This window comes from Ictalurus punctatus, chromosome 3 (genome assembly GCF_001660625.3).
Source record: "Ictalurus punctatus breed USDA103 chromosome 3, Coco_2.0, whole genome shotgun sequence".
NCBI lineage: Eukaryota > Metazoa > Chordata > Actinopteri > Siluriformes > Ictaluridae > Ictalurus > Ictalurus punctatus.
This window is the reverse complement of record NC_030418.2, coordinates 21,105,965-21,125,421: the sequence shown is the minus strand read 5'-3', so window position 1 is coordinate 21,125,421 and position 19,457 is coordinate 21,105,965. Positions and strand designations below refer to the sequence as shown.

Genomic DNA, 19,457 nt, shown 5'->3' with positions numbered 1-19,457 from the left:
GTTCCTCGAATCATTCCTGAACAATGTATGCAGCGTGGCAGGGAGCAATAGCTTGTTGAAAGAGGACACTGCTATCAGGGAATACCATTGCCATGAAGGGGTTTACCTGGTCCACAGCAATATTTAGGTAGGTGGCATGTGTCAAACTGACATTAACGTGAATGCCTGGACCTAGGGTTTCCTAGTAGAACATTTCCAATCGGATCACACTACCTCTGATGGCTTGTCTTCTTCCCAGAGTGCATCCTGTCGCCATCTCTTCCCCAGGTAAACAACGCACATGTACCCAGCTGTCCCATGATGTAAAAGAAAACCAGACGACATTCTTCCATTGCTTCAAGGTTCAGTTCTGATGCTTGCATTCACATTGTAGGCAAAATGCACTGTGTGTTGTGTGATATTCCTCCTGTAACAGTCTTTAAAGGTTTCTATAACTTGTGCCACAGTATCCCTTCTGGACAGAACTTGTCGCTGGTTCATTGTTTATTCCTACTTGGAACACTGTAGGTAGGTACTCGCCACTTCTGACCGAGAGCACCCCACAAACCCTGTTTCAGAGGTGCGCCGACCCAGTCATGCAGTCATAACAATTTAGCCTTTGTCAAAGTCATTCAGGTTTTCATGCCTGCACATTTCTCCCATATCCAACATGTCGACTATGAGAACCATCTGTTTGCTTACCATCTAATACTTCCCAGACCATGCCTTTTATATTTTTATATATATATATATATATATATATATAATTACACACACACACACACACTTTCTGTCTAATTTTGAACATTCTATTATCTATTATATCATCTATTATTTTTATGTTTCTGTTATCTATTACTTTTATGTTTTTAAACATAATCTGTTTTTATGTGCAAGTGTGCTTATGGCAACTTTCTTTAAAATAAATGCCACATGATTTTGACATGTTTCCTAATGCAGTGAAATCCATACATTAGTAAGTGTGGCCTAAGTGTCCATATACTTTTTGCGGCCACTGTATGTTGTGTAACTTAACAACATCTTGTTAAGTTAAAACAGCTTTATGGACTTCTGATTTCGACTCTGCACTGTAGCTAATAAGAATTTGAACTCAGTCAGAAATAAGGAAACTGCTGTTACCTGTACTGACTGCTAGTAGTGTAGTATTTTGTGCTTTTCGTGTAGCTCAGCACTTACAAGGGTTTTACACACACACACACATACACAAAGTATCAGCATGCAATAGCTCCTATTTCCCATTCACCTGGTATAGCCTGTTTCCTTCTGTGCCCTCAGTTATATCTTTAAATTAGAGACATCTACATTAACAACATTGTGAACACTTTCTCTGATTTATATGACATGTTCCAACAATATTCTGAACCACTAGTCAGTGGGAATGTAGCCAAATGCAATGCACTCATTGCAGTGGTTTACCCAAGACCCACCTAAACTGGCTGATGTCTTGAGCTGCATTATATGGTGTTACCTGACATTTTCTCCATCCAAGTTAGAGCTTTCCCGATGTAACGATGCACACGAGATAGCCAGAGAGTGAGCCTTTGCAGCTGGAGCATTAGGACTCTGACTGTAGCCAATGCCAAACCAAGAGCTCACACTCAGAGCTGTAGGCCCTGCTGGTGTGTGGGAACAAATGGCTTCCTGAGGCTCATCCTCCAGTGGGTGCTAATGTATGGAGTGTGAAGCTATTGAAAGCCTCCACTGCATGATTTGCTTGTTGCTTTATCTATTTCTCTATTCATGTATTCCTCCCTTTTTTGCTGGATTTGTGTCAGTGCTGCTCTGGCACACACCAGAAGAAGAATAGAGATCTGAGATGTGAATTATATTAAGCCCAGCTCCGTGGTGTGATCTTTGACAGAAAGCATCTGACTCACTCAGGATCTAAACCAAATGGCAAAAAAAAAAAAAAAACATCTACAGAGAAAACGGTATGGTCAATGAAATCTCTATTCAATATGACTCATAACCGGATAATCAGCTCAGGTCTCTGTCCTTTCCAACTGTACTAACGGCAATATTGACACTAAACCTGGTGGTGAGTTACACAAATATATAAGTAAATATCACTCAAACACACATTGATGTAGCTGTGGTGGTTTGTTAGTGAAACTTGATATGACCACATTCAGGGGCTCCATGTGGATGCATTTGTCCTCTAATCCTTCCAAAGAGACACTTACAGAGAGACAGAACGATGTTGATGGTCTTTATCTGTACTGTGCTGCAGCTCTCTCAATCTGGTGAACGGGAAACCAGGGCAGTGCTGGCACATATAAATATTTTAATGTGGCATAAATATTACTCTCATGGGCTTCTATAGCACAGCTGCAGGAACCTGTAATCGTTTTTTTTTGTGTGTGTGTGTATGTTTGCAGGACAGAAGAATGTAAATGTGACCGTCTTCTTAATCACAGCACAGACCCTGTGTCCACAAGATTATAGCAGGACAGACTTCAACTTTAAAAACAAAAGCGGAAATGTGAAGTACGCACAAGCTGAGTCACTTTGAGTGATGAATAATATTTGAACAAGATCTTGAGAGGAATTCCAGCAGGCATGATGCATAAGAGCACTGACACTCCATAAGCAGCCATTCCTGCTGGCACAAGATGACAAATTAAGATGGCACCCACATCTCAAAATTTCACAGCTTAGCTAGATTTCTTCCAACTGGAACAATATAAACTGTAGATATACAGATATCTCGTATACAATCCAGAACAGCTTACCCAGATTATGCCACTGAAATCAAGCATGCACTTGGAAATAATTAGAAGCAAGCCTTTTACTGGAATTCCTACAGTGAAAATCAGATGATGAAACCAAAAGAATATCTTCACATCAATAAACTTCTTGAACAAGAGCAAACATAGCAGAGGAGAGATCACTGTTCCTATGTAACTGAGAAACATAACCAGCTTTTTATAAGTGCATCAAACACCTTCAGACTGAACACCTTATTTACCAGTAAAATACGTCTGGATGATGTGTTTACCTGATGTCATTCTGCTGTGGAGGTTTCTTGTTCCCAACCAGGTTCACTGTTTTTGCTTGTATGGGCTTCTCCTCTCTGAAAAATAGAGTGTACAGAAAGTCACAATAAAGCTGTCCAATTTATTGTAAATCATGTTTGGACATGTTTGTTATCTCATTAAATCTTGCCCAAACATTAACCCTTCTTCAGAGTTGTTTGGACAGATCTTACCTGACTAAACAATTCAACTTGCCAAGCGTTTATCTAAATGATGCTACATTATTATTATTATTATTATTATTATTATTATTATTATTTTTACAGACCTGCAACTTTATTCCAATTATAGTTTTATTGTAGTAGCATTTTTTAGAAAAGTGCTGTGCTCCAACAAAACTGCCAGATAGGTATTCATTCATCCAAATCAAATCTTTGGAGTAGTGCCTCTAGAAATAGAGAGGAGCACTGAATGAGAACATGCCATTTGTGTTGTCATTTATGGGACATGGATATAAATGTCTCAAAAAAGCAACCTCCATCCCTTCCTCCATCATGTTACATTAACACAAATAAATAATGTCGACCAGTTTATTATTGTCCTGTGTAAAGTCGGTGATATTAAGTATGCATATCTGAATAAAGGGCACTGGAGTAGTGCCACTATTTTGCTAGTACTGCTAAGAGGAGCAGGTCAATGAATGGGTTAAAAACAGACCGACCGTCACGATGACGAGGCACGGGAAGTTTAGTCGTGACAAAACGAGGAGACCTAAATCTTTCACACCTTTCAGCCGTTTCATCACGTCTGGACGTGATAATGTTGATTCGTTTAAAAAAAAACAAACAAAAAAAAACCGGAAGTCCTTCCCAACACCCGCTTTAACCAGCCTTGGCTCTGTTCATTCATGTCCTGTAAAGGGTCTGCGGTGTGAAAAGAACACAGACGAACTCAAAGCTGTACTTTGCAGTGTCTGTACCTCAGATTACTCCATTTTTATTTAAGAATTTAAGCAACATATTTAGCCAAGTGAAGCCTATCTCAGAGCGAGAGATCAGAAGTATAAATGTTGCAATCTGTTACAGACTCAAGTATCCGAAACTGTGTGAGACTAGGATTGTTGTAAATTGAGGGTGCGGTAATATCAACTCAGTGAGATGCGAGTTAAACAGCTTATTTTTGCCACAACCAGTGGTAATGTTTTGGTCTCAACCGGCTTTGAACCGTCGTGCACATGTACCCGCATTCACAAGGAGCCAAAAGAGTCCTAGCTCCTGTCCGAGCGCCATACCTGTATAATATCTACAAACATAAGGCAGTATGGTGAAAACACGACAGTGAGACAGATGATCGAGCCTTGAGTATTGCTCAGATGTTACAGCTACTGAAATCAAGAGCAGGGAGTACTGTGAGTTCCCAGGCTTACTTACACTTACACTTACACACATACACACAGAGTGGGGGCTATGCTTAAAGAGGGACGGTAAAGCAAACAGCGGCTCTCCTCAGGCGCGCGCGCGCACACATCCACCCACACACCCGTATACACACGGTGCAGCGCAGGTGCATGTGCCTTTTATCGGGTGTGTATGACAAATGATAAACACAGGAATGAATCGGGTCGTTCCTTGTTCTAAACATATGAGAGCTTCTAGGTTTCTCTCTGCAATGGATGGAAACAAACGATCACGCTGTCTTACTTGAGTATGGCCTGCTGCTCCTTGGCCTCCTCCTCCCGTTGCCGAACCATCACAGCCATGATAATCTTCCTCTCCTCCTCTGTGAGGTGGCTGAGGTCCGGCAGCTCGGGCATCGAGGGCGGCGCAGTGGGGGGGCGAGGGCCGCCTCGGGGCCCCACCGAGGCCGACATGTTTTCCCCGTTCCTTGGCGGACTCGTGTTTCCGTTGCGAAAGCTGCTAAAGCCCGCGAATCACGACATGGTCCACGGGTGCATCGGCGGCTCACGCAAGCGTTGCAACCCTTTCATGGTGGCGGGGCGGCCGCCGTTGGTGCTACCCTTCCTAAAATAGTTTATAGCCCGCCCTCCCGCCTGCCTTTACCCCCTCTATCCCCTCTTTCCAGTTATCGGTAGCCCATGTCTCCTCCGGAGGATGCTACTTGATAACAGGACTGTTGTCTTTATTGTCCGGCTCGTGATGATGCTGACGGTGAGGCGTCGAATCCGCGCGGCTCTCTCGGTTGGCTGAGGCGCCAGTGCCGCCGATGCCGCCGCTGTCAGGGAAACGGAACAGTCAATGGGACCGCAGCCCCTCGGGCGCGCGCATCCTCCGCACGGAGACGCGCGCACACTCATTTGAGAATGGGGCTCGCCGCGCGCACGCCGCCTCTCATCTCCGGTCTCCAATCAGAGCGCGCCAGTGACGCGCCTCCTATCCGACAGCCTCCTCTCCTCTCAGCCCGCGTGCACGAGAGCGGCACCGGCCTATAAGTAGCGATAAGCGTCATCCGTGAACGTACAGGCGCTCGCGTGGACAAATTCACACCGACAAAAGAAAAGCGTTGGTGTCTCACATTAGTGAGAACAGCATTCTGGACATTTTTACCTCTACTGAACAAGGTAGATGACAGTGGTACATTTATTCACTTTTGTGACATTGTGTTTAATAGAATTCAGGTATGAATGTTAATTAGACCTGAAAATAGTAACTAAAAGTATCCTAATCAATACATCTTTGCTGAAAGAAGAGGTGAATACACCTTTCAGGACCGTGCGTAAAGACAGGCCTATAAATATATGTATAGTCCTCTGAATAAATTAACATTCATTTAATTATAAAGATACAGACCTCTTCCGAAAAGTTGAATTGTTTCACTTTTTCATTATAAAGGTCCAAATAAAAACGTTCATGTATAAATAAACATGTACTTTATTTATCTCAATGCTTCTTCCAAACACTCAAATCTTTTTTATTATTATTATTATTATTATTAAAAAAGTTTTCCTTCATTCAGTGCACAGGGGAAACCTGCAATACAAACTACACGTTTCTAACAGATCATTTCCTTCATTGTAAACTCGTGCGTCGTATCGTGAAGACTAGGCTGCGGCCGCAGGTTCATTCAAAACAACATTCGGCAGGATGTTTCAAAAACAGTGCTACCTTCAGCACGCGCTGTTCCGGCTTAGACGTTTTGTCTTTTTTAGAATGTAAACTCCTTCAAAAGATGAATGATAAATATTAAATGCAAAAATCGGAATTACTATAAATATCGATCAATTTCGCCTAAATTTGAAACCCATAAACTTTTAATTTGTCGACCTGCGCTAGTGATGATGTTACGCAGCCTCTAGCCATTGGTCAATATCGGATAAACACGTTCTGAGGTATACAGGTAGGAAAATAACTCGTTTTGCTTTAATGTCATATCTGATCGTATTGTGTAGGATTGATGTGGTCACTGTGTCACGGGAGGATATTTTTTATAATTAATTGGCCATTTTGCTGAGCGCGTGTTAAACAGCTCTGCACGCAGCCTAGTTTCTCAGCGCGTGCTGTGCGGTAGATGATGTTGACAATCCCTTTGCGTGCGAAATAACTTAATCCTATTGTCATGTTTAGTCCAACCGGTTAAATTGTGCTCAGGATTAGGAAATAGTTCTGTGAAAGGAAATAATTGCTGTTTGTGAGTCACTTCTGTATATTAGCTCTTCTATTTCATTTTCTTCGTTTATAATAAAGCCCAATATAACTGATGCTTTCACTAGATAATGATGCGTGAGGAAGAAAAATAAACTATTGAAACTAGAGATGCACCGATGTATCAGCCAATAATCGGTATTGGCCGATAAAGGCTATTTTCCCCGCTATCGGCCATCAGCCTATAGTTTAGAAACATCCAATTATCAGGGCTGATTATATCCTGTCAATCAATAGAGGGCGGGAAAACACATCGATTTCGTGCTGTGTGTAAAGATGATGTCTCTTGTGTGGAATGATGACAAGCTGCAGGTTTGTATCGGTCGATATCACACTGAATAATCGGTTATCGGTATCAGCTGAGAAATTTAGTATCGATGCATCTCTAATTGAAGCTGCCTGTCCTCAGCAAGTTTTCAGACTGAGGACGTGCCTGAAATGCTGTGACCTTTTGATGCACATTGTTAAATTTTCCTGTTAGAAAAACAGTAAAGAACTGGCAGCATTTTTACAGTAAAACACTGACAAAAGAATTAGCAGTTAATTAATGTTTATTTGCACTTTTTCACAAGTGGTATATTTGCAGAATTTTATTTTTTCTGTTCTGAAATTACAGTGATGGTGGAAAACATTACAACCTACTGTAGCCCCATCCTCTCTTTTTGTCACGTTAACCTTATGAAGAATTTTACTGAGTTCCGTTAGCCATTGACTGTGGAAAAGTTAATTATCACTTGCTGAGTTACTCTTTTCCCATGAATAAATTTTCAAGAGCTCCCTGTCTAAATATCACAAACTCAGCCAGGCATTTTCAGCAGCAAAATGTTGCTTTGACATTTTGATTGTGACAGTGGAGTTGGAGTCCTGAGGCGAGGAAACCAAATGACCAACAGTAAGTTAGCATTCGTCACTATTTAGTGTTAATGCTGCTGAAAAGGCCTGGCTGAGTTTGTGATATTTGGGCAGTTGTAGCTCAGTGGTTAAGGTGTTGACCTTCTGCTCAGACGGTCATGAGTTCAAGCTGCCACTGTTGGGCCCTTGAGCAAGGCCCTCAGTTGCTCAGATGTATGAATGAGGTAAATGTAAGTCGGTCTGTATAAGGGCGTCTGCCAAATACCATAAATGTAATGTAAATAATTGATTTTTTTTTTTTTAAATAGGATGGCTGATATGTTAATATTTAAAAGTTGGCCAAGAGATTGATTTTGAATTGTATATATATATTTTTTTTATCTTTATTAACTCCATTTCAGAATTAATCTATGGACTCCCATTGCTCCTGTTAGCGCTCAGATCATAATGATAAGCCATTAGCTGACCCACAGAGCAAATGCACATGGTATTGATTTGACATTACTGAAATCTGTTCACACAAATGACAGATGTGGGTCACTTACAGCCACAAATATGACCTGTCCTGATTTTCAAACCTATAAGTATTATATATTTTCTTAACTGGACACTCCAATGATCATACCCATTCACTTAATTAAAAACTGTTGATAGAGTCAAAGTGGATAGTAAATGAAATATGAAAAAGACTCAGTTCATAGGGTATAAAGTATTGGGAGAGAAAGTAAGTATTTTATTAATTTAATGGGGTAACTGGAGATCTAAATGTTTCACTCATAAATTTAATTATAAGCATTTTTCCAAAGTAAAGGTTAAAAATGTAACAGAATATCCTTCAGTGAGCATCTTATGCTCACTGCTAAACTCCAGGCAGCTTGTTTACAGAATATTTCTTAATTCATAAGCACTGTACTTTTTATTTATGTTGCTGGTGATTTATAGCAAGTTAAACAAAATGCGCTACACATGCTGTCTTTTAAAACATTAATATTTGTTGGTGCATGCCGCCATTCCATTTCATTACACTGGCCGGAAGTGGGCCAGAATTGAACCATCATTCATTCGCTATCTTGTGTGTCCTGCAAAAGCAACTCTGCTATACTGTGACTGAACAGCACTGGTCACCCTATCTGACATATACCACTTTTTAATTCCTGTAAAAGAATCTGCTCTTTTTTTCTGCTTTTATATAGTAATAAGCAGCAAAGTAAACCAGCTCCTTTTCTGAAGAAATATTTTGGGTTACAGACTTTAAACTGGGCTGTCTTTTCTGTCCTAGCATTTCAGTTCCAGACTAGAGTTCCTCCAGGGATAAACTCCTAGGTTAAAGTTCCTCAGTGGACAGATTACTAATGTCAGATATCTATTGTCTGGTATGGTGCAGTCTGACTGCACAAATATTTTTAAAATTATTTTTTAATGAACAAAATAATTAAGCAGGTGTTTTTTGTTTGTTTTATTTGTTTTTTTTTTTTTGTTTTTTTTTTTTTTGATGTTAAGTGAATTGTGAGCAGCCTGGCTGCCTGTAAAGGCTGAGTATTCTTTACTTATGGCAGAGCTGCAGTACCTAAGTAAGTCAGAATGAAATAGTCCAAGATTATTTAATTAAAATGCTATACTCAAAGTTTATCACTCATCAGAAGCAGTCTATGTATGAGTGAAATGTATAGTAATGCATAATAAAAATAAAGTCATCATCTATAAGCAAATTCCCATCCCAAATTAAATACTAAATAAAGCTTTGATTAAATTATTTGATTGTTATAGTGTATGGTATATTTCTACCTCTGACAGATTTTGAGGATTCCAATGTTGCCTGTTGTGGTAGTCCATGGTGGCGCAGGTTATGTTCTCAAGCAGCGATTTGAGGTCTCCACTGCCGGTGTGAAGGAAGCAGCAAGGAAGGGATATGCCATTCTGAAGTCTGGAGGGAGTGCACTGGATGCTGTGGTAGAAACCGTTGCCATCCTGGAAAATAACCCAACATATAATGCAGGTAGCACTGTCGTACAGGAAGAGTATTGAATTGAGCCTTGACCGTGTTGTTTAATTTATCCAAAATATACAAACTAGTCTACTGTGGAAAGTGTTTAATTTCTGTTAAATATTGACTTTCAATCTTCCTTTTATTAATATTCTTTTTACAGTTAGAATGGAGAAGATGAATAATACTAAACTAATAATAATAATAATAATAATAATAATAATAATAATAATAATAATAATAGTAATAAAAATTAAATGTCACACAGCCTCAGCAAATCAAACATTCTTAAAAGGCCTGGCAATCATCCTTTAAAAAAAAATAAAATTCTGCAAATTTGGTCATCTGCCAATTGCCTGGTACTCACTCACTCACATGTGAAGCCAACTAATGCATCTTTTTGGCCTGCTGTTCATGCTGTGTCACAGGGTGACATAACACACTCGAACGAAAGGGCTATCTGCTCTCTTGTGCATACATGAGCTCATAGATGCACACCAGTGGCTAGTGTCACACTGATTGATAGGGAATGAGTAATGACATCACAGACAGTGAACATGGGCAGATTTGCCCACTAGGATTCCCGGCTAAGGTTGGCTGTGACATCAAGATTCAAAATCTCCTGATAGGGTAAACACTTTTTTTTCTGTTGAACAACTTGGGTGCTCTGGTGATCGAGGTCGATTTTGGAAAAATGTGGATGTGTTTGTATTTGTGTGATTTCAGGTCGAGGCTCAATGTTGAATGCGAAGGGAGAAGTGGAGATGGATGCTCTGGTAATGGATGGGCGCACATTGGCCTGTGGGGCCGTGTCTGCAGTCAGGAGATTGGCTAACCCAATACACCTGGCCAGGCTGGTCATGGAGAAGGTACATTTGTGAGAGTTAACATCTACCATTATACACAAACACCCCCCCTTCTGAATATCTAGCTCTTTACTCAGTTATTAGAGAGTTCAGTTAACACGGTTTTTAGACAGGAACACTTACTAATTATATAATTAAGTGAAGTCAATTTTCAGTGAAATCCAGGACCAATTCATATTTTAGGCTTAAACAAAATTTTTTCACTTCAATTCAGTTAATGCAAGACAATAAATGTAAACGGATTGAAGAAATGGGGGGGAAAGTATGGTGATTAATGTGCTGTAACAGTGCAGCTCTGACAGAAGTTATTTATTGTAGGTTTATACTGATGTGCTGTATCTAATACATTATCAGTTCTATTGTAACAGCTCATTCACAGATACTTGTACGGTGGATGCGCTACATAATCTAAGGTTAATAATAAATGGATTTTTTTTTTAAACTAAGAAAACCATAGTTAATGATATTCTGATGCTTTCTGTTAGGAAATCTAGGGTGTCGGTGCTTTGCAACAGTAGGTTTCAGTAGGTTTCCTGCCACAAGAGAGTCTTCAGGACGGAGAACCTTCACTTCAAGAGAGGAAAAAAGGAGGCTGATGATGAGAGTGACTGTTTATAAGTACTATATGGAACTATATAAAACTATTTATAGCACTATATGGTCAAAAGTATGTGTTGCCACAATGTAGGAAGCACACGAATACATTTGTGATCCTTACAATTTCTCTTCACTGGAACTAAAAGGCCCAAACGTGTTTTAGCATGACTACCCTGTGTACAAAGCGAGGTCCATGAAGACATGGTTTGACAAGGTTGGAGTTGAAGATCCCGAGTGGACTGCTAACTAATAACTAAAAACAGAAGTTGTTCAATTAATAAATACAAATAGCAATTGTTAGCAAATTGCTGTTGTACAAGAGGTATAAAACACTTTGGGATGGGCTATATTAGAAAAATAATCTCGTTTGGGGTGGTAACAGCACACCCCAAAGTGTTTCATTCCTTACATGACAGATTTCGAATTTCAAGAAGAAACAGATTTAGCAGAGGATCACACAAACATTGTCAGAGTTCAGCAGTGATGTTATACTTAATTGTTGATTATAGATGGAACAAAACTGAACTATCTTTCCTGGACAAAACGTTCTGGACACTTTCTAGAAAAGTGTCACAACACACAGTGCATCAAAGCTTGGTGACAGTGAGTTCCCTGTCCACTGCCGAAAGCACCTACAATAGGCACGTGAGCATCAGAACTGGACCAAGGAGCAATGGAAGAAGGTGGTCTGGTCTGATGAATCACAGTTTCTTTTGTAGATGGCTTGTGCATGTGTTCCATACCTGTGGAAGAGATGGCACCAGGATACACTGTGGAAAGATGTTAAGTGGAGGGAATGTGATACTCTGGGCAGTGTTCTGCTAGGAATCCTCGGGTCCAGCCATTCATGCGAATGTTACCACCTTATCACCAAACTACGTACCACCTTCCTAAACATTGTTGCAGTCAAGTACACCCATGGCAACGGTATTCCCTTTTAAATTAGATTTAGTTTCTTTCTAGAACAAAAAATAATTGACTGGGCTTCCACTTTAAATAATTGGACCTCAATGCTCAGATACTTTCCCACCAGTAAAATAACCGGCATTTAAAACGACAGCTGAAAGCGGTCGTTTTACTTCCCCCCCCTTCCAACTGCCCTCGGTGAGCCAAAAAAATGTAAAACCCGAAGGAGAAAATTCAGAATGCAGGGTTGACTCCCCAGGTGTAAGTAACATTTCAGTCACAAATAAAAAGTGTAGGTGTGCCTACAAAAGTGTGCCATATGATGTAATGAAATTGTTTAAAACAAAAGTCTTATTTGAAATTGGTCGTGCATTAATAAGAGCCGTCTACACTGAGGTACAGTAAACTCGGATTCTGATGAGGGTTAAAACTCCAATGATTGGAGATTCTGATGATTAATCCCCCCTCTGCGGAAGTGCGTCTCACTGTTGGTACGCAGGGATCTGGCAAGGAGTCCGAGAATATATGGAGTCCTGTGTGTCTGAGCTCCATGGAACGGCAAGAAATGAAGCGTCCATTTCCCAGGTTGTAATCAGGGAATACACTGTTAAACACTGTGATAGTCACCAGAACTCTCCTAATCCTTGCCCGAACTTCTCCCTCGCTTACCGCGTTTTCTGTGGTGTTTCCTTTGGTGGAGGGTGCAACTGCATAGGCTACAAACACCAGCAGGTAACGGGAGAAAGAACCAAGGATTAGAGATCCTGTCCCCAAAAGTTCAGGCTGCACACATCCGCAACAGAGATCTGTATATTAAGGAGAGTTTGCTGGTCATCAATTTGGATAGATGAGGCGGTAGGTGCAGGAAAACTTAGTCATGCAAACAACACAACCATACTGATCACCGACAGGAAGCGATGGCCTACCAAGCACACTGACGCCATCTCTGTCCTTCCAGAGATCATCCCTAATGACCGTGGCCTCTTTCAGAAGGATAATGCACCCTGCCACACTGCAAAAAATGGAATGGCTTGAACATGACAAAGTCTTCAAGGTGCTCCAAATTCCCCAGATCTTGATCTGATTGAGCATCTGTGAAATGGGCTGGACCAACAAGTCTGATCCATGGAGGCCCCACCTCACAACTTACAAAACTCAAAGGATCTGCTTCAAACATCTTGGTGCTAGATACCACAGCACATCTTCAGACGTCTTGTGGAGTCCATGCATTAGTCGGTCAGAGCTGTTTTAGCAGCACAAGGGGGACCTATACAATATCAGGCAGGTGGTTTAAATGTTAGAGCTGATCGATTTACTACTATTGTGTGTGTATATATACACTTCAGATTTACACACGTTTTGTGTACTTTGTGCCTTCATAAGTATAAACAAATATGTTTTTTAAAAAAACTAAAGCTTTCAGACACCACAAATGAACAGCATTAGTACTTTGCAACAAAGACGTTGTTGGCAGTTACAGCTTTGAGACCTCTACAGTAAGAATGATTCTTTTCTTTTTTTTCAACAGTTTTGGCCCATTCCTCTTGGCAAATCATTTTCAACTCCTCAAGGTTACAAGAGTCTGTTGGACTCATAATTTCAAAATAATTTTTCAATGGAATTTAATTCAGGAAATTGGCTAGGCCATGCAAGGCTTTCTTCAGTTATTCTGGCTTAAACTCTTGTTGAAATGTCCATCTTGTCCCCAAATTAATTTTTTTAGCCAATGAGATTATATTCTCCATTCATGTTACATTTGATATGTAATCTCCTTATATTTACTTTATGCAGACTAGTCATGTGTGTCTGACTGCTGAAGGGGCTTCCAAGTTTGCCAGGGCCATGGGGATCCCTGAAGTGCCTGAGGAGTCTCTGATCACAGACCATGCCAGGAAGTGCTGGAAGGACAACCAATGTCCAGACGCCAACCCTGTGCAGTACCAGATGTAGGAGTTTGTTGTTGGTTTTGTTTCTCCCTGCAAACGAATGCTTAAGATTTATGAAAATGTAATTGCTGTTAAGTTTGTAAACAATGTACAGAAGTTCAACATTGGAATCACCTTGTTACTAATCAATTATTGTGTGTGAGTGTAACTGAAAGGTATTAAGTACACAAGTCAATTATGGACCAACACAAATCTGAAAAAAAGACAAAGACTGACATATGTACAACTTCAAACTAGAAATTAGATAAACACTCACAGACTAGTCCTCTCAGATGAAGTTTATTACAGAAGGATGAATACAGGATAGAAGATGAGAGTGCTCTGGGGCGCTCGTGCTGAACATGTACTCTATATATGAAGCATAGGGCATGATGCACAGTAAAATCCCGAGTGTTGCATTAACACCCAGAGTGTTTTTATATGAGTCCAGTTGACTTATATAAACACTGAAGGGTGTGAATTCAACACTGTGGGTGTTAAATCAACACTGGTGATTTTGCTGTGTAAGGAGCAGTTTGAGGCAGTTCAAACAGGCTTTGTCTCAGGGTCTTAGCAAGGGTGCAGATGAACCCTTAACAGATAAAACATGTTTGTGTCTCTGTAAGCAGATAAACATTCTGTACTAATATAAATGACATGACATGACCTTCTTAGGTGTGTGTCCTTGTGCAGGCATAGAACACAACATACAGCATGAAATAAAAGACAATTTCTCTCACACTTTAATGCTGCAACACCCCGTAAGCTTTTTACTTGTGTCTTCTAGGGGTAAAATGGGTACAGTTGGGGCAGTAGCTCTGGATGTGCACGGAAACCTTGCTTGTGCTACCTCTACGGGTGGCATAGTGAACAAGATGGAGGGTCGTGTGGGAGACACTCCATGCATTGGTGAGTTAGAAACATCTATCGTTAAAGCATAGTGCAATAGTGTAATCACTGAACATGACTGCATCGATAAAATGGTACCTCATTAGCAAACTGTCAGAACTTTATTATTGGTAGTAATGTTCATTTTGCAAACTTAAAATTGTGATGTACCTGTCAAGATAACCGTCTGTCAACAGCACATTACAGTGATGCAGAACTAGCCAGCACATTGTAGCTGAAATAGTCTGATTTTGTCTTCTTGATTTTTCTTTGCTCTTGCCCATGAAGCTTGTATTTAGGAAATGCAAATCACAACAGAAATGGAATCAGGAGATTCATATTTGTATAATGGCAATATCAGCTAGGTTATTTTATTTATTAATGCATTTATTCAGAATTTAACTTTTTATTAATTTATTTATTTATTAATAAAATAATCAAATTATGACCCAATTTATCAATAGATTATTTATGTCATGTAGTAGTAACTATATGCTTATTTGCTTAAAGTAATAGTGTGGTCTACCATTTGGGATTTTATTTATTTATTTTTATATATGTTTTGTATTTTGGGGTAGGTCGCACAGTCTAATAAGATAGGTCTGTCTCATCCCATGTCTAATATTCACAATCACAGTTCTCAGTCCTGATGTATAGGCTCACTGCATTACATGTCCAGTAAGAAGGAAACTGACAAATACTGTTTGAGTATAAGGTACAGACTAGTGAAAAGCCTGCAGTGGTTTTGATCACAGTAGACCTTTCACCTTTGAACCTGCAAGAGTGCATATCAACCTGCCATGCCTTGCGGAGTTAATCAACATATATCACCTTGCTGACCCACACATAGATTTCCGGCTTCTACACTCAAGTTTAAAATAGACAATCAGATGGTTTTATTTGTTAGTCATTAAACAACTCTATATAAAACCTATTTATTTTACCCAGTTGCAACATTTATTTCTTTTCTATAATTCTATAATTCTTTTAATCTACTGTATATTCAATATAGGAAAGTTTTGTATATCTACATGGGTGTGCTACTTCCATCTAGTGGTCAAAGAAAGTGAAATCACTTAAATTGATTATTTGCTGTAGTTAGATTAAAGGTCTGGATTCAGTTTACTTTGGAATAGATGTAGTCCAAAGTACATGACTGGCAATATCACACACGCACAATATTCGGCACAAATATCCTTCAAATCTTTCGCTAGCAGAACTAGCCACAAAACATTCATCAAGATCAATTTGGCCATATTTTGTCAAAATAATTACGTCTGTGTGTCTGTGTGTCAGGGTGTGGAGGTTATGCAGATAACAAGCTTGGGGCTGTATCAACTACTGGTCATGGAGAAGCCATCATGAAAATCACTCTGCCCAGGCTTATTCTCTTCTACATGGAGCAAGGTACTGTGTCACTGTACCACCAATCTATATTTTACTTTAACATGAAAACACTAGTTATCTTCTGATTTTAAAATACTCATAGGACCACACAACAAAATGTTAAGCTTCCATAACCAAGTGAAGCCAGTGAAAAGGTATGTACAAGGCAAAATGTTAGTATGTTGAAGGTTTTAAAGTTGATTTATACCACTGCACTTTTTTAAATTCTGGCTTCTTCTCAAATCCAAATATAATGCTTAATTTCTGTAACAACACATGGCTCGGGTTCATATTTTATACAAGTCACATGTTTATACTTATGCACTTGTTCTAATATGTTATCGTTTCTGTAGTAACAAATTCCACAGAGACATGTATAGCAGAAGCTCTATATAAACCGAGTTTTAAAAAAAATACATTAAAAAGCATGATCATTGATAATATTGATATTGATCATTTTGATCCAAGTTTTCTCTTGGGAGACATTATTAGGCATTTTTGGAAGGCGCTTCTAAGAGACTGCAGGGCTGCATTAAGCAATTTATGTAGTCTGCATACTGTTTTGTGTTGCACCATAGTCCTGAATAAACATTTCGTTACAATGTGTACAAGCTATATAGAGGAATGACAATAAAAACTCATTTGACTTGACTTGAAAATGGTGTAATGTAATGTAAAAACTGTTTTGCAGGAAAAAGCCCTGAGGAGGCAAGTGACATGGCCCTGGCCTACATGATGGAGCGAGTCAGTGGTCTGGGTGGAGTGGTGGTTGTGGACCCTAAAGGTACCTGGGCAGCTCGCTTCAACAGCAAATACATGTCATGGGCTGCAGCACAACAGGATCAGCTCCACTATGGCGTTTCTCTTGGAGAGGACTTAACTGAGCCTCTATAGTTTCCAGCATGCTCACCAAACGAGCTTGTTTCCCTTTTAAATTGTAATTTGCACTATGGCCAACAGATACCATATTTGTTCATAGTGATTTATTACATGGGTCACAGAGGTGGTTGCTTGTTTATGCATACAAACCATTAACATATTACATATTCAGTAGAGATTAATGGGAAATTGGTATGATTTTAATTTAATCATAAAATGCTATTGAATAACCCATCATTTCAAGAGAAAATATATTACCTATATGCATACTGCTGGTTTTTACTGCTCTGTCTGCCTTATCTTCTATAAACTCTTGGCAAACTTACAAAATGCAATCCACTGTTATTCACAAAACTTTTTTCATTCACAATTTTCTAGAAATCTGCAGCACCAAAACTGTAATATTTAGGATCTGGGTCTGTAACTATAAATGATCATTTCTGCCCAAATAATTTTTACTTCCTAACTTTTTGTTAGAAATCATCACAACAGTTTTGAAATTACCTGCCATTTTTAAAGGGACTTTGGGTAGAACTGGAGTAAAATACTAAAACAACAATACCAGTAAATATCTTTACTCCTTGACCCCCTCACCTCCCATCCATACTTCCCTGGTGACTACAGTTCATCCACAGTTGTGAGGTAGCTAACTTTACATCCACTAACTAACTGGAAACCCATCTTAAAATTACTGTATAACATTTACATAAGAAAAGCAAACTAAACCTCTAGTTCATAGTTACACCGGTGATGTTTATTGCCTTCATGTATGCAATGTTTTTAGTTAATTAGCTGATTAGAGTTCTACTCAGGTTGTCATTTCTATATTATATTAGAATAACTCTTTATTCTAATATTTTGAGATACTGGATTTTTGATTTCCATGAGCTGTAAGCTGTAAACATAAAGATTAAAACAATAAAATCTTGAAATATTTCACTTTGTGTAATCAATCTAGAATATATGAAAGTTCCACTTTCTGAAGTAAATTATGGAAAATAATTTTCCACGATATTCAAATTTTTTGAGATGCACCTGTATATGGTTAAACATTTGTGGTCACACCTATATGTGGGTCTCCTCCAAACAAATGCCACAACTTTGGCCCTTTTGTCTCAGAATGTAAATGTGCCCCTCTCTGGTCATAGTAAATAATTTCTTCTTCTTGTTCTTCTTCTTCTTCTTCACCATTTCCACTAACAATTATAATAATAAAAAATAAAATAAATAATGTTTTGGCGGAAGTATGCGGAGGTGGAGTGGAAGGCGGAGTTTCCTGTGCAGCCACGCAGCAGTTTCTTAGCCGCGAGTCTTCAAAATACACGAGCAGATAAATGTACATTTATTCTACCATGCTACTGTAAACATAGCCAATCCGGCAGCATGCGAGTTATACTTAATTATAATAAAAGTATAACTCGATTTCAGCCACATTTCTGAAAATGACATTCAATATATTTTTATACAAGGCCATTCACCGACATTAGCACAGTTTAGCATGTCCTCATGTTTGGGGAAGCTTGGGGAAAAACATCTAGTGAAATGAAATCGAAGTCCAAGTCCAACTCTCTAAATTGTAAGGAATTTTCATCTTTGATTTCATGATAGCTAGCACTTTCATCCATATAATACAAACATAAAGTTTACAACATCAACAAAACTGAACCAGAATTCATCATAATTACCTTCTTGATTCTTGCCGTTTTGTTTGGTACAGTAAAAGTAAATAATATTTAGTAATATTATCATTTCCCTATTTTCATTTGATGTGTTATTCATTCTATTCTGTTTGTATCAACGTCTTTTCATAGAATGTCAAGGAAAGAAAGGATAAAAAGAAAAAAAAAACATAAGAAACTCTCTGATGCCGCCGAAGGCAGCATCCCTCTCATTAAAATATTTAAAAACATAACAGACAGACGAGTACTGCTTTAAATACAGGTAATTTATCCATCCATCTTCTATACCACTTAATCCTTTTCAGGGTCACAGGGAACCTGGAGCCTATCCCAGGGAGCATTGGGCACAAGGCGGGGTACACCCTGGACAGGGTGCCAATCCGTCGCAGGGCACAATCACATACACACACATCACAATCACACACACCGATTCATACACTACGGACACTTTGGACATGCCAATCAGCCTACCATGCATGTCTTTGGACTGGGGGAGGAAACCAGAGTACCCAGAGGAAACCCCCCACAGCACGGGGAGAACATGCAAACTCCGCATACAGGGCCACAGTGGGAATCGAACCCCCGACCCTGGAGGTGTGAGGTGAACGTGCTAACCACTAAACCACCAGTAATTTAGTTAATAAATAAGTACATTTAAAATCTGTTGTTGTTGTTTTTTTTAAAGAGAGAGAGAGAGAGAGAAAGAAATACATTTGGTTATGTTAACAGAAGTAATAATGTTTTTTTAGTGCCACTTTTGGTCCTTCCGCCCTTGCCCCAGAGGAGTTCTGTGCACACCGCTGAACTGTACTTTGCCCAACATCAGTTCCTGACATCACTAATACTCTTGTGGCTGAATGA

General features: G+C 39.3%; 2 protein-coding genes across 9 annotated transcripts in view; one reads left to right on the top strand and one right to left on the bottom strand.

Moving 5' to 3' along the window:
* The window catches only part of LOC108263499 (regulating synaptic membrane exocytosis protein 1), an 83,444-nt gene extending 78,205 nt beyond the window's left edge, over positions 1-5,239 (bottom strand). For all 4 annotated transcript variants that reach the window (XM_017464347.3, XM_053679740.1, XM_053679741.1 and 1 more), the window contains exons 1-2: positions 4,676-5,239; positions 2,999-3,073 (exon numbers count right to left, since the gene is read on the bottom strand). In XM_017464347.3, the coding sequence (XP_017319836.1) occupies positions 2,999-3,073; positions 4,676-4,845 (245 nt within the window). In that variant the 5' untranslated portion in view covers positions 4,846-5,239. The remainder of the gene's footprint in view (positions 1-2,998; positions 3,074-4,675) is intronic.
* Positions 1-17,856, top strand: part of asrgl1 (asparaginase and isoaspartyl peptidase 1) — a 19,228-nt gene extending 1,372 nt beyond the window's left edge. For 2 of the 5 annotated variants that reach the window (XM_017464362.3, XM_017464363.3), the window contains 6 exons: positions 9,281-9,482; positions 10,197-10,339; positions 13,631-13,785; positions 14,552-14,673; positions 15,949-16,059; positions 16,730-17,856. In XM_017464362.3, coding sequence (XP_017319851.1) covers positions 9,296-9,482; positions 10,197-10,339; positions 13,631-13,785; positions 14,552-14,673; positions 15,949-16,059; positions 16,730-16,932 — 921 coding nt within the window. In that variant the 5' untranslated portion in view covers positions 9,281-9,295 and the 3' untranslated portion in view covers positions 16,933-17,856. Of the gene's footprint in view, positions 1-5,396; positions 5,554-6,226; positions 6,330-7,505; positions 7,527-9,280; positions 9,483-10,196; positions 10,340-13,630; positions 13,786-14,551; positions 14,674-15,948; positions 16,060-16,729 lie in introns of those variants that run through there. The other 3 variants (XM_017464361.3, XM_017464364.3, XM_053679745.1) reach the window with 3 other exon arrangements.
* Positions 17,857-19,457: the final 1,601 nt, after the last annotated feature.